Here is a 16305-nt window from a genome sequence, read left to right as displayed (position 1 = left end):
ATAAAAAAAATCGGTTGTCTGTAAAGTCGGTTTACTGACGATAGTTGAACGTGACAACGCCATAAGAAAATACTGATGGAATGGTTGCATTTTTCAAAAGAAAATTTTGATTTTATTTGTTTGATAGATATTTTGTATGGATATAGGGAAGGAGGTAAATACGTAGAGGTCGATTGTGCCTCTTTGTCGCTCGTTCCGCGCTCTCGCTTGCACTTACAGCCTTAAATGTAACGCCTCAGAGCGAGGTAACGCCGCATGAGTCATGCTTTTTGATGCGTGCAGCCGGCTCCATCGAATTATAAGACGTCACGTCAAAAACGTGTTTTTTGGAGAAGAAAAAGAGCATGCAGTTCACCTGATGGTAAGTGGCTATTGCTGCCCATGGATATCTGTAATCAACCACAGATAGGATTATCTGGGGTCCGGCACAGATGCCCCGCTACCCCTGTTGACAAAGTTGGAACGCCTCGGAAAAGTATGTTTCCTTTACCACACCCCTTAAACCAGAACATAGCAGCAGCCTACTGCCCATGAATAGTTTTAATCAAACCCAGATAAGCTTGCTTCTACTTAATAACAGCAGTGTTAAGCGCTGCCGTGTTCTGGATTGAAGGGAGTGGTAAGGGAGACATACTTAACAGAAGCGTTTCTACTTAGTCCTCAGGGGTAGCTACGGATGTTGCCAACCGCAGGTAGGAATCTAACCTTATCGAGAGTTGATTACAGATGTCCATGGGCGGCAGTAGACACTTACCATCAAATGGACTGCATGCTCGTGTGGTATAGTCATCGCCAAACTGCTAGTCCGCTCTGATGATTCGTGCCTGTGCTGTGGTGTGATAGTAATGCCGAAGTTTTGTCAGAACTGCAGAAACATTTCAAATATAGATTTCATATTTAACTTATACTTAGATCTGTAATTCATAGCATTTTTATCACGCTTTTATTAGCTTGAACTGTAGGTATGTATGTATAGTCCGCGCCAAACTGCTAGTCCGCTCTGAACTATTGCGAGCAGGTGTAGTCATACAATTTACTATGGCGACGTGATTCATTTCTATATTCAGAGCGGACGAGAAGTTTTACGCGGTCTACATGTACGTAACAGAATTTTTGAACTCGACTTTTACCCACCTTGAATGGTCCGATTAATTTAAACTTTTTAAACAATTATCAAGAACCGATGAAAATACACGATTTTATTAATTTTATCCCATTCTCCTCATCAGGATCGTCGGGAATCAGAATTAACTATTTTTCTTGTGCGATTTTAGTGTGGTTTTTATTTTTTAAACTATAATTATTAAATTGAAAACTTTTTACACGCTTACTTACACACACATTTATTTTACTATTATTTAGGAATATTTTCTTCTTATATATAAAACTAGGTATCGCGTGGGTGCGCGAGCTGCAAGCAGCTCGCGGGGAAATGTCTTGTTTAGTTTTGTGTGCAAGATTTTTTACAATTTTTGTTTCTCTATATTTATTGAAAATTTGTTAATTTTAGGGGTCGTTTGTAAAGGATATGAGTTAATATTTGCAAAATACCAATTTGGGTCCTGATTTTTTTGTCTATAAGCCATACATTTTAAAAACATAATAAGGAGACAATAGCTTGAAATATTACATACAAAAGTACCTATTTATAAAACTTGTTATTTTTGCATGGCAACACTAAAATATTTTTTTACCAAAATGTGTAGTCTATTAGTACATACAAACGCGTCATACATTATAAGGCGTTCAAAAATTTACAGCAACTTGAATGCGTTATTGCCGTTACTCCAAAAAATCTGGAAATACGTTATATACATATTTGGAATCAGATTTTTTTCTGTGTTGAATGATCTAACACTCGTAGCTCTAAGAGCATTTTATATTCATTTACAGCGTAGAAAATTTCAATGAAAATTTTTTTTTCGACCTTAAAATGCAGTAGCCCTGTAAAAATCCTTCATTTTATTGTACTGCGCCTATTACACTAATTTCATTATCAGAACATTTAAACACAGCACGGGTTACAGCGTTGTCGCGGTCCGAGAATTTTAGTCCCTGCTCAGTTACAGTAGTAGTATTTTAAGTATAAATTGAATATATTATAATTACAGTCTTTGTTTAGAATATACATAAATTGTAAAAAATTACGCGATTATTCTTGCATATCAGATCAGAAGATCGGAGGAAAAGAAGGGGTACGTCAGACTCTTACCAACTAAAACTCCGCGGCGTTCCTCAGGACGTTTAGAGGCGGGTCACGAGAAAACGTTAGCCGGGCCGTCTCTTCGAGGCAATTGTCACAGTGATGGCACCTGGCCATCGACACCCGCCCGATCCGGCACAGATAATTCCAGAAACAACCATATACCTAAAGTACGTGTGTCCGACGGAAAGACAGGACGCCCTCGCGCTTACCTAAGCACTACTTCAATAACGGACGAATTGCCTCAATAGTCCTCAGGACGGCGCTAGGACGCACCAACCTTGAGTTCCACGTCTCGGTAACCCATTGGCGCAGCTCAGCTCTGTGTCTCTTCAGTTCCTGTCGCACTGGCGGGCGGCCAGTATCGGTGTGCTTCCTCGCGCTACTAACGTAGCGACGCAAAGGTCTTCGCTCCCAAATCCCAGGGCAAACTTCCCGCCAACACGTAGGCTGCCTCACATGAAAATCTACCCAAGGTCACCGCCGACCTTAGGCGCTGAGGGGTCCATCCAAAGCGGGGTCCGACATTTCACCGGCTATCCAGGATGAATCTTAGATACGTCCGCAACGGCCTCACGTCGGTACGAACTCCGGAGACGACGATATGAGCATCCTGGGGCGGCGCCTTTCGAGGGCCATGCCATGAAGCACAGCCTCGGATTTTTCAAGATTTTTAAACACAACCGCCGTATGCGGCCCATTATGAATACCATACTGGCGGTGACGCGCAGGAAAGCATCCCCAAGGTTTCCGCTACAGGCAATCATTAGGGAAGGGGAGCTCTTTGCAGCACTCAGTTTTAGCCGATATTCCACAAGAGAGGACCCAGCATCAAACCCTGTGGAACTCCGCACGACATTTCCCGCCGACACCACCGGTCTTGGCCAGGGTATTCGACCATGCGCCTAAATAAGTAGTCCCCAACAATCTTCTCCGGGGGGAACATGTTGGCCATATCAAGTGATACCGCCAACATATCCTCACCCCGGGTAACTGTATTCTTCGCCAGGGACTTCACCTACTTAGGTATCGCCAATTATATAGGTTCTCTACGTAGCGTAAATAAGTACTAAGAAAGGCCTTTTGAAAATTCTACCCCTAAGAGGGTAAAATAGGCGATGTCAGTTTTTTGAAATCCTTTCATTTTGAAGCAACTACTAAAAAATTTAGTATTTGACTTCCTGGATAGGAACAAGGACATACCCATTTACCCCCTCCCTAAAAATAAACCCCGTAGAGGGTAAAATAGGGGTTGAAAGTTCATTTGAACAACCGTCAATTTTGAAGCGAACACTATGAATAACACTATAAAAATAATGAAATTCTACCCCTTAAGAGGTAAAATAATGTTTGAATTACTGAAGTTATATATTTTATAGAGCATAAATGGTGATTCTTTTTCGCGAAATAGTAACACGTGTTAAAAAAAGTTACCAACCAAACCTATCGAGTAGTGTATCAAAATAAAGGAAATCAAAAGGCGATTACACGTACATTATGACAGTACAGTCTGACTAAATGAGTAGTGTTACTGTGCCAGAGTTCTACGCAAAGGAAACCGCTGAACTTTAGAGTGCTGGAATTTTACTCATAGGTTCTTTATATAGCGTACTAAATGAGCACTACGAGGATAAAATAGCCTTTTTAGTGCAGTCGGGTTTTTGATTTTTTAATTAAATTACTTGTTTTTTATTTTCTTTTACGTTCTAACCTAACCTAACCTAACAAATTCTACATACCTACTATATTTTTCTGTACTAATGTTACAAAAGTAAAAGATTATTTTTTTATCATGATTCAAATATATATAGTGATTGAAGGTGGTAGAATATTTTGTGGTAAGACTCCGGCGGCACCACCGCTACACCTATTTCTGCCTCATAACAGCAGTGTGAAGCGCTGCTGTGTTCTGGTTTGAGGGGTGTAGGCAAGGGAGACATACGTTTCCGAGACGTTCCAGCTTAGTCCTCAGGGGTAGCGGCGCACGTGTGGCCGACTCTAGGTAGGAATATATAATCCTATCTGAGGTTGATTACAGACGTCCATAGGCGGCAGTAGCCACTTACCATCAGGTGGACTGCATGCTCGTCCGTTACTCCCATATTGTGAAGTGTAAAAAAGTGAGCACTAAATGGCCGAATAGACAGGTGGTATCCCTGTATCATCAGGATTAAGGAATTTGATATTGAATATATAGGCAAGCTCAAATAACTTACTTTTATTAAGTTGAAAATAATTGTATATTAACAGGGTTGAGTAGGTTAAATTTGTGGTTAGTACATGGATGGGTGATTGTCACTTAAAGTTATTTGTCTCCTCAAACGTTTTCGTTCTTTTGAATTTACGTTCAGCTGTTGGTTCCAGATGCTAATATATAAGTCTGGTGAAAATCTCAAAAAATATTGTTTAAAAAATTAACAGGTTTAAGTTTTTGGATATCCACAACCACTGTTTTTCTTATATGAACTAAAGGATTTACTTTACCTATTCGACTTTCGTTATTATATCGGACCATCGAATCTATATAACCTGTAAAAATCTAGACTGTATTTTGAACTTCACGTCAAATTCAATTCTGATAATTCTGGAATATCAAATTCTGGGAAGTAATGATAAATGACAAACTAAAGTAAAAGCGTAAATTTTAAGAATGTACATATTTTTAACACGCTTTTATTAGCTTCAGACGTTGTTCAGACGTTGTTCAGAAAATAATTTTCAATCTAAGAATCAATTAAGGAACAGTAAATAGTATAATTGTGGAAAAAGTGTGGGGTGCTCCATTTATCAGGTTCGAAAAGCACCCCACACTTTTTCCACAATTATACTATTTACTGTTCCTTAATTGATTCTTAGATTGAAAATTATTTTCTACTTTTTAGTTGATTTTATTATAAAAGCGTGTTTTTTAGTTTTTTGAACTATAATTATTTCATATTAATTTGGTAGTTAATTCCCGCCATTCATTAATTTAGACATCTCGCGTATTAACAATGTTTTTGGTCTAATATTTCAAATCATTCGGAAGCGGACGTTATTTTTATGTTTGACTTAGTTAAGGTTATCTTTAGGACCATTATAGTAGATTTTCAACTTGCTCTGCGCGGAGTGTCGTTTAATACAAATGTAAAATTGACAATTTGCGAGTATGACTTTTTCAAGTAAAATCCTAGTCATTACTTAACAATGGCATATGGAAAATCATATGTAACGTTGAAACGAAGTTGTAAACAATAAAAAATAAAAAAGTACATATTAATAAATTATCTATTTTTATTTAAAACATAAATCCTAAAAAGGGCGGGAACTTAGTTGCCAACCTATTAGTTATACTGAGCCGTATGTCACGGTCATAACATCGAAGAATTAGTTGATTAACCAACAAATTCTTCAATGTTATGACTTATGTATACTCCTAAGAATTAAATATAAGTCATATGTTATGTATAATCTTTAAGGATCAGTATGCCAATATATGAAAAAAATATATATTTTCAGAATTTTATCCTTATAAGAGACACTATCAGGTAGTGAAATAATATAGAGGATGTATTATTTTTCAAAATTAACTCATTCGATTCTCGGCTAAGGAAGAAAATATTCTAAAAAACTAATGATGCAGTTTTAGTTTTTATCAAAATCGGCCTCGGAACTCCTTTCAGCATTTTTCGCTACTCCTTATAGTTTCGGATTTGGCCCTGAAGGCCTATTTGAAAAATTCACCCTGTGTAGGTGTATCTGGAGGTTGCTAGCATGATCGGCTATTGGGACCACATATCATAAGCCAACGGTTGGTCAATGCTATCGTACTGAACTTTCGGGCTTGGCTCTTCGCGAAAGGTCATGCAACATACCGGTTGACCCAGATACTCACCGGACATGGCCGTTTCGGTGAGTATCTAAACAGGTTAGAGGGAGATGAGGGCCCAGTGCCATCATTGAGGGCACTACGAGGATTCCGCATAGCACACGCTGCAGTACTGCCCAGCGAGAGTCTCAGCGGCGGATCCTCGTGTCAAAAGTGGGACCGGACCTGTTTCCAGCGCCATTGTTGGATAGCTCCAAGATATAGCATGATTACCTGCGACATTGTCATGTAAACGAAGGAAGATGCCGAGCGAGCCAGGGAGCGCACAGCTCGGAGGAGGATTCGCCCGGACCAGAATAGGGTTACGGTATCCTCTGCCTGTCTTAAGAGGCGACTAAAAGGGGCTTTCGGGGTTGCGGGTGGCAACAGTGAGAGCTCGAACCGCCCGGGTTACGACCCCGGGAAGAAGGGCAGTATGTGTGGTCGCATACCGTCGTACACCAAACGAACTGGTGAGCGTCATGCTCACATAGGCGGAGCCCGACGGGGCAATGCACTAAGAGGACTCCGGTTATGTCCCTTTGGAAATCCCGAAGTCCTCTACGCAGCGCCAAGGACAACTACCGGGGGATTTTAGTGCGGTAAGAATCCCACATAACCCCGTGTCGTTCCCACGGCATAAGGTACCTTTTGAAGGTTTCCCCTCTTCTCAACAAAAAAGGTTTATCTTGAGGGAAGTATAATAGGTACCTTTTTATGTAATATATAGCAGACGAAAATGCAGTCCAGACAGTAGCCACATACCATCAGGAGGACTGATAAAGCCTTGCACTAAAATAAAAATATTGTTTAGAAGAAACAGACGAGGAAGATGTTGATGTATAAGAAGAGTGATAACGTAAGAGACAAATTAAACAATGATGAGATGAAAGGTTTTATGAGTTGAGTTGAGGCGTTAAAAAATCAGAAAAGTTTAATTATAACGTTTAAGTGAAAATTATTTAAAATTACGATCTCAGTTTTTTAAGATCCCGTTATAATGTACGATTTTTTCTTAAGTCATTTCAATTATATTTAAAACGTTAAAGAATTACATTTTCATTACCTGCAATAAAAAATAAAGTAAGATTTTAAAGTGTTTTAGTTTTAGACCAGATCCCTAAATACGTCTTTTTATTTTAATATTAATTTTGTTTATGCCACAACTTACAGCATTTTTTTCGCGTAAAAAAAATAAACTCATCGGATTATAGCTTTTTAAAGTAACAATGACTTAAAAATATGATGTTTGCAGCATATACGCTTCCCAAAAAAAGAGATTACATATGCATAGTGCATATTTTTTTCGTATGGCAACACTGAAATATTTTTTCACACATTGGTACAGTATATACCTAAGTACCATTAAGCACCTCATAAAAATGATGTTAAATGGTGGAAACAATCTGAAACATTCGATAATCCTGTTGAAAATGCATTTGTATGAAAACATTTCTTTTGATTATGGCAACATTGGATATTGTATTTTATACGTAACGATCATTTTAAGTAAAAAGTTTATCCTCTGTCAACGGTTCTCCCTCAACTATTCAAAAAGTGAAAATCATGAAAAAAAATCTGTATGCCAGTATTGCCAGTTGATTAATACGATAATGGTCAAATGTCATTACGGCATCATGAAAACGTCCAAATATACATCATAGATTATGGCCCTTCTTTAGTAAATCTTATATTTTAACCCTCTTTAATAACTCACATAAATGTAGAAGATTATTACATTTTATATCCTTTACTTGAGTACATACAACATCCACAAAATCTGTTTCTCTGTGTCTGTTAATAGATAATTATAAATTATTACATAAGAAGAAAATCTAACATCTTACGTCCCGTCCCACTATGTGCATGGTAGGGCTACACTCCAAAAAGAATAATCATGAGTAAAATTCATATAGGTAACGTAAGCCACAAACAATTTAACTCAAATAAATAGAATACTCAAAAACTCATGTCATAAATAATTTCAAACCAGTTATTGCTTTCTTAACATACCAATAAGTTAGCTAATTAAGATTGAATCATATATGTACCTTTTTAAACGACTCATAAATAAATTTCGAAATATACTTATACTTATAAACCCTGTAATCGATAACCATTACTTCTCTCCAAATAATTTAAACAATTTGACTTGCTTTTCTTCTTTCATATCTTATGACTCTTCTATGAACTCTGACTATGAATTCTTCTCCTCCGAAATGGTAACAAGTGATTTAAATACTTTAGTGTTGAATGCCCAGTCCATTATTATTACATTCCAAAGACCACAGGTATTCTCCATTGTTTGATCCAATATAAACATGAAAACAAAAATAAAACTTGCAGTTAATTTTATTTAAAAATGTAACTAAGTAAGTACAAGCTGTAACCATACTTTTCCAATTGTTAGTAACGTAATGGACACTTAGGAATAACGCAAATAGAACAAAATTTCAATAACCTAATCCCTTTATTATTATTATACGGATAATATAATGTTAAACAATATAACATCGATAACTTTAAAAATCAATAATTACTTTCGAATATTATCAGCACAACAAGCCCTAGTACTAATATAGGACTGTTATAATTATTCGTAATATACGTATAAATATTTAACACATACGTTAAGTGTTAAATGTATGACAAAATATTAATAATTTGAAGCCTGCAAAAGTTGTCTTATAACATTAAAGTTCTTCTAAACAAATATAACATTTGCTCATAACAACGGTACTGCCATTTTATATCTCGACTGTGTAAGTAAGAACTTCTAATATAGTGGTCTTATGATTTATATCAAAAAAAAGTAAAATGAAAACATAAATATTTGACCCAATCAAATTTCTGAAAACGGCCGGCTAGGCTACTACATACCTATTTAATAAACTCAGATAGCAAACTTAAGACAATCTGTACCAACCAACATTTGTATCGATTCTTAATTTGTTGTATTTAAATATATCCAATAAATTAACTGACGCAGTTTTACGCAGGCGATCCCACTGGCTAAATTGTTGGGGGTGTCTCCAATGAAAGGCTTAAATCAAGCTAGTTATTTTTATTTAATTCCAAGACCTCCACAAACATCGCTCTTGACATCTGCCGTTTCCCGCCATTATACCCTTTTGTTTTTTTTTAATCACGAGTACAGCGTTACAGCCAATTAAATATGTGGCCAGCATTATTTTTCGAGTGAAAGGTTTTAAACTAATTTTAATTTAATTTATTTTTATAATGTTGAACTAACGCAGTAAGGTATAATAATAAATGTGACCTTACAATAAATACTAAGAAAAAATGTAAAATGGTGCCGGTCATCGTGGTGGTGGTCATTAAAGTGAGAGAAGAGCCTGAAACATTGCATACAAAAATGCATATGTATGAAAATTATTATAAGTACCATTAAACGCCTCATACAGAACAATGACGTCAAATGATGCCGGTCATAGTGGTGGTGGTCATTAAACGGAAACAACAGACTCAAAGTTTACATCCAAAAAAACAAATGTATGAACATTATTATTTTTTGTATGGCTACACTAAAATATTTTTTTACCAAAATGTGCAGATTATTAGTATCTACCAATGCCTCATACATTTTAATGGCATCAATACAAGACAACAGCTTCAAATATTACATACAAAATTACATATGTATGACGATTATTATTTTTTGTATGGCAACACTTAAATATTTTGTTACCTAAATGTGAAGTCTATTAGTACTTACAATCGCGTCATACATTATAAGGTTGTCAAAATACACAAATGCTTAAAATTTTACATACAAAAATGCATATGTATGAAAATTATTATTTTTTGTATGGGAACACTGAAATATTTTTTTACCGAAATGTCTTAACTGTTAATATCAACAAACGCTTCATACATTGGAATGACCTCAGAAGGAAACAACAGCTTGAAATATGGCATACAAAAATGCACTTGTATGAAAATTATTATTTTTTATATGGCAACACTGAAATATTTTCTCACCAATTTATACAGTCTATAAGTACCATTAAACGCCTCATACAGAACACTGACGTTTAGTGACGCTGGGCATGGTGGTGGGGGTCTTTAAAGGGAGACAACAGCCCGAAACACCACGTACAAAAATACAAATGTATGAAAATTATTATTTTTTGTATGGCAACACTAAAATATTTTTAATCAAAATGTGCACAATATTAGTACGTACAAACGCCTCATACATTCTAATGTTACCAATACAAGACAACGGCTTGAAATATTACATACAAAAATACATATGTATGAAAATTAATATTTTTTGTATGGCAACACTAAAATATTTTTTTACCAAAATGTGCAGTCTATTAGTACATACAAACACGTCATACATTAAAACGTTGTCAAAAATTTACAACAGCTTGAAATGTGACATACAAAAATGCACATGTATGAAAATTATTATTTTTTGTATGGCAACACTGAAATATTTTTTTACACATTGGTACAGTCTATAAGTGCCATTAAGCGCCTCATACAAAAAAATGACGTCAAATGACGGCAACAGCTTGAAATCTTCGATAATCCTGTAGAAAATGCATTTGTATGAAAACATTTTTTTTGTATATGGCAACATTGGATTTTCGATTTTTTACATAGGGTCCATTTAAATTAAAAAATATCTCCCTTACATTACTTATATGCTCTGTCCACGGTTTCCGCCCAAGGACTCAAAAAGTGAAAATCGTGAAAAAAAATTCCTGCGGCCAGTGTTGCCAGTCGACATCGACGAAAATGGTCAAATGTCATTACGACAGCCAAAAAAAATATTCCAGTGAAAAATTTTCATCAAAAATATTTCTCCTTCTACTTTTCATATTTTTGAATGAAAAGTTTGAAAAATTGTAAGAGTGGGGAGAAAAAAACTCAAACCTGGCAACACTTCGGGCCGAGCCCCACGACCGCCCCAAACAAAGCAAATCGCTCAAACGTTGCCAACCTCCGAATATTTCACTTCAAAAAATCTGTTTTTTTCATACATTTTACAAATCGCCTAACAGACGACCCGCCATCTTGTTGAAAAAAAAAATAAATCCGATTTGGCAAAATTGAGGATATATCCGAGAAAATTTTAAAAAATGGCAACAAAATATTAAAAATCCCAAGAGATACGACCTCCGAAAAACACCTCGAAAATTGAAAAAATTCAAACTCAAATATCTCGGCGGCCATCATGGTTTTTCATTTTTTTCCAATTTCATCGTAACACCCACCTGAATATTATTCGAAAAGGAAACAAACATCATAATAAAGTCAATAAATAAAAAAGTTAAAATTTTTAAATCGGCCGCCATCTTGAATCTATGGCATCTCATATTTTTCCCTTTGCCTCGGGGGGGAGAGGAGAAAACCCGCCATAGACAACAAAGTCGCTCCTAGACGGCAACATGGAGAACGCACGTCATTCCTTACAGGATTATATATATATAATTCTTGTGTAATATGTAGTTACCGTACTCCTCCGAAACGGCTTTACCAATTTTCACCAAATTTTATATGCCTATTCAGCAGGTCTGAGAATCGGCTACTATCTATTTTTCATACCCCTAAGTGATAAGGGTTGTTCACCCTTAATATTTTTTTATTTATATGGCAACACAACGTTTGCCGGGTCAGCTAGTATTTCCATAACTTACAGACACTATAAATCTAAATTTTTCTTTTAATAGATAATAGATATTTTAATTAAGGCGAATTAGCCACTTCTTTACTTGTAAAACAATATTGATTATCTTTTTTGCGTTCTAAAGTATTTTTGAGTCACATATATTTATTATATTTTTTTTATAATATAGGATTAGCGGACGAGCATGCAGTCCATCTGATGGCAAGTGGCTACCCATGGACATCTGTAATCAACCCTAGATAAGATTATGCTCGTACCTGAGATCAGCCGTAAATTCGACGCTACCCTTGAGGACTAAGGCGAAACGCCTTCGAAAAGTAGGTATGTCTTTCTTACCACACCCTTCAAATCAGAACACAGCAGCGTCTAACACTGCTGTTATTAGGCAGAAATAGGTGTGGCGGTGGTGCCGCCGGAGTCGAACCACAAGGGGTTCTACCACCTCTAAAAATGCATTGTGTTGAAATATCTATTTATTAGATACAGTTCCAAACATAAAACGAAAAACGCCAGTTTCTTTTATGACCCCTTTTTATTTTCAAGTTATTTTTTACTTAGTATTTGTTGTTATAGCGGTCACCGTTATACATGTAAAAAAATCAAGTGTCTATCTATTACGGTTCCAGAGGTAAAGTCCTGTGATAAACGGACAGACAGCGGAGGCTTAGTAATAGGGTTCCGTTTTTACTCTTTGGGCACGGGACCCTGAAAAGACTAGAAGTCTTCCGAAGTTGTGGGGGACCCGTGCCCAGCGGTGGGACATAAAAGGGTTATCAATTTTGAACCGTTATCGGTTCTCAGATATTTAATCAATGCGCAATAGATTAGAGTTCATATCACACTTATAACAACAAGTCATACTAATCTATGCCACAAGTAGGGGAATTTTAAACAGAATTACGGAAGAAAATCAAAATGTAGGACTCAGTAGCGAAAGTTATCCATAGAAGCACTATTTTTGAGTTTCAACGTGATATTTGGTATATATTTTTTTATAATATTGAAGTAACAGACGAGCATGCAGTCCACCTGATGGTAAGTGGCTACTGCCGCCCATGGACATCTGTAATCAACCCCAGATAGGATTAAATATTCCTACCTGAGGTCAGCCACAGATTTTATTTTTTATTTTTTATTTATTTATTTGTACAACTTACATTTAACATTACAGGATTATCCTAATGCGTTAAAGTAGATCTCATTTAATAAGTTCCAATAAACACTATAATTTAAAACATATAACAAGATTAGTACTATAATTTATAATTTGCCTCTGTGAACTCATTCAGCGTGCAAGTGAATAAATCGATACTGTTAGCCATCGCATTAAGTGTATGAAGCGCGCGTGTGAGCGGCGCATCGCGCAATAGGTTAGTGCGGGCGCGCGGCAACGCCAGCAGGCGCGCTCGCCGCCGCCGGTGGACGGCACCGTCCGGTACGCACAAACTCAATTCTCGTAGGATGGCCGGATTATCCACCTGACCACGCAAATCGAAGATGCGCCGCTACCCCTGAGGACTAAGCTGGAACGCCTCGGAGAAGTATGTCCCTTACCACACCCTTCAAAACGGAACCCAGCAGCGCCTAACACTGCTGTTATTAGGCAGAAATAGGTGTGGCGGTGGTGCCGCCGGAGTCGAACCACAAAAGGTTCTACCACCTTTGAGGTGTAGGTATTTGAACGAAATAACTTTCCAGAAATACTTTGTTTTTTTTTCAGAAGCTTGCCAAAGAGCCTTTAAACTTAATGCATAGAACAAAATTTATGTTTAGTGAGTATTTTTAGGGTTCCGTACCCAAAGGGTAAAAACGCAACCCTACGACTAAGACTTCGCTGTCTGTCCGTCTGTCACAGGGCTATATCTGTGGAACCGTAATAGATAGACACATGACATTTTTACAGAACGGTGTCCGCTATGATAACAAATACAAAAAACAAAATAAAGCTGAATATGAAAGGGGAGACCCCCATACAACAAACAGGATTTTTTCGGCATTTTTCGATCTAACTGTTAAACCGTACTAGGAAACGGTTGAAATTTTTACAATCCCTTTACTATTATTACTGGTATTATAATAAATACAAGTGAGAACCACAAAACATATTTTAATACACTTATTTTAATTTTATTGTTTTATTTATTTTCATTTGTTTACGTATCATACATTAATCATCACCCTAACGCTATCTATTGTTGTGTCATATAACTAAGTGTTGATGAAAATAATAAAATGAATAAAAATAAGTAAAAGCCATAGATTAGTAAAGATACTTTGCCGCCTTGAAATTGAATGAAGCCACAAACGGCTTATTTTTGTAAGTTCTTTTTTTGAATCCTTGACAAATAAAAACATTTTTAGAGAAAATGTACGAATAAATAACTAATTTACGTAATAATTACGTAATCTACGTAATAAATAAATAATTATTTCAAATATTTTAGGAATATTTTAGCACGGAGACGTGGCAAAACTTTTTTACGCAACTATTTCAATTCTCAAAACTGGGTACATTTTCTTGTTAGGAGTGAGTAATCTTTACTTAATTTTAATCTATGGTAAAATCAATGAACATTTGGTGGTACGGAAGCTTCCATGTGCGAGTTCGACTCGTACTTGGCAAATTTTATTTTTACGATTTGCTGCGGAACCTTAAAACACCTTAATACCAACAGGAAAATATCTTTTAAATATCAAATATTATAATTATGAAGCTATTTGGTAAATAAAATAGTATCAAAAAGGAAAAATAAAGATTGTTATTACAATATTATCAGCAATTTGCGACAATCTTCACGAATCCAAGAACAATGACATTGAATGACATTTCTTATGTTGAAGACCTTGGCGTGATGTTACGAGTAAAAAGACTAAAATTTGTAAAGCTGTTCGCATCAGTGTGACAGCGGCCGGCTATTATCTAGATCGTGTGACGAAATAATACAATATTAAGTGAAAATTTATCAGTTCGTTCTAATTATTTGTGCGCGAACCTCATTTATATCTACTTATAGCTTATTGGCTGTATAAGTATACACCTTAGTGTAAAAAATGACGTTGAAAATGGCGCGAAAGTGTATTGTTTTATCTGTCCTTACATTTTTTATAGTTCAAAACCAAGGTTATAAGTTAAAGCAAGTGTTGATATTGAGCCGGCATAATATTCGCACGCCTTTAACACAGAATTTGCAATATACGTCTACGTATGAATTTCCGATATGGGAACAGAAGGCTGGTTTGTTAACGCCCAAAGGAGTTTTGTTAGAAGGATATATGGCTGAGTATTTGAAGGAGTGGTTAGTAAAACAAGGGTTGCTGACACAGGAATGTCCGAAATCCGAATCTATACATATTTACGCGAATACTAAGCAAAGAACAAAAGAATCGGCTAAGGCATTCGCAAACGCTGCCTTTAAAGGTTGTAATGTCCCAGTATTTAGTATATCTTCAGAGGAAATGGATCCTGTTTTCAATCCAGTACCACGAAATGCATCGGAGGAGCTAAAAATGGTTATAATTAATGAAATGAAAGAGAAAATAAAAGGATTGAAGTTACAAGACGCTTATGCGGAGTTAAACGAAATTCTTAATGTAAAACAGTCGACTTTGTGTACAATTTTAAAGGTGTGTGTTCTTGGGAGAGAAAAGAATGAGATTGTGTATGAAGTTGGAACAGAACCGAACATAATCGGGCCTTTAAATTTAGCGAACTCAATAGTCGATTCATTTTTGATGAGCTATTACGAAGGTATGCCAATGGAAAAAGTTGCATGGGGAAAGGTAAAAACACAAGAACAGTGGAAGGTTTTAACGAAGATCACGAAAGAAAATCAAAATGTACGATTTAATAGTACGATATTAGCTAGAGAAGTAGCAAAGCCATTATTAAAATATATGTTACGGATGTTTGAACGAAAAAACCCGACGAAATTCACGTTACTTGTCGGCCATGATTCAAATTTGAATCCTGTAATGGCGGCCCTCGATTTTGTAAATAAAGATTTACCAAAACAACATGAAAGAACCCCTGTTGGCGGGAAATTAGTTTTTCAGAAATGGGAGGATGATTCTGGCAAGGAATTTTTGAAGGTCGACTTCGTGTATCAAAGTTTTGAACAATTAAGAAATGGGACGAAGTTGTCTATGGAAAATCCTCCTCTATGGGTTTCAATGCAGATTAAAAATTGTTCAGATAAAAATGGCTGCTGTCCTTGGGAGATATTTTTGGCTTTGATGAGAAGTATTTCATAACAATAGATGCATTCTGTAAACTATTTCTATAAATACAGATTTTGAAATATAATTGTGGTTTTATTTATTACTAGCCGACCCGGCAAACTTTGTACCGCCTCAAAATCTATTTATCAAATTTATTTCATATCATATAAAATATAGCCTATGTTACTCGTGGATAATGTAGCTTTCGAATGGTGAAATATTTTTTAAAATCGGTCCAGTAGTTTTTGAGCCTATTCATTACAATCAAACAAACAAAGTTTTCCTCTTTATAATATTAGTATAGATTAATTTTTAAAATTAAGCAGTCCACATGATGGTAAATGGACACTGCCACCCATGGACTTCTTTGCTTAA

General features: G+C 36.0%; 1 protein-coding gene across 1 annotated transcript; it reads left to right on the top strand.

Annotated features, from left to right (window-relative positions):
* Window positions 1–14594: 14594 nt before the first annotated feature.
* Window positions 14595–16015, top strand: LOC140756957 (glucose-1-phosphatase-like). Its single transcript, XM_073092497.1, has one exon. It carries the CDS (start codon window positions 14764–14766, stop codon window positions 15961–15963), a length of 1200 nt encoding a protein of 399 aa, XP_072948598.1. The 5' UTR covers window positions 14595–14763; the 3' UTR covers window positions 15964–16015.
* The last annotated feature ends 290 nt before the right edge of the window (window positions 16016–16305 follow it).

The sequence above is a fragment of the Epargyreus clarus genome, unplaced genomic scaffold (genome assembly GCF_041222505.1).
Source record: "Epargyreus clarus isolate Ecla_fem2 unplaced genomic scaffold, WU_Ecla_fem_2.2 ptg000036l, whole genome shotgun sequence".
NCBI classification, from domain to species: domain Eukaryota; kingdom Metazoa; phylum Arthropoda; class Insecta; order Lepidoptera; family Hesperiidae; genus Epargyreus; species Epargyreus clarus.
The sequence above is the reverse complement of the archived record's forward strand: the minus strand, read 5'-3'. Positions and strand labels throughout refer to the sequence as shown.

What these genes read in the sequence shown, in the direction of transcription:
- LOC140756957 (XM_073092497.1), top strand. Translation starts at nt 14,764, where the DNA reads ATGACGTTGAAAATGGCGCGAAAGTGTATTGTTTTATCTGTCCTTACA.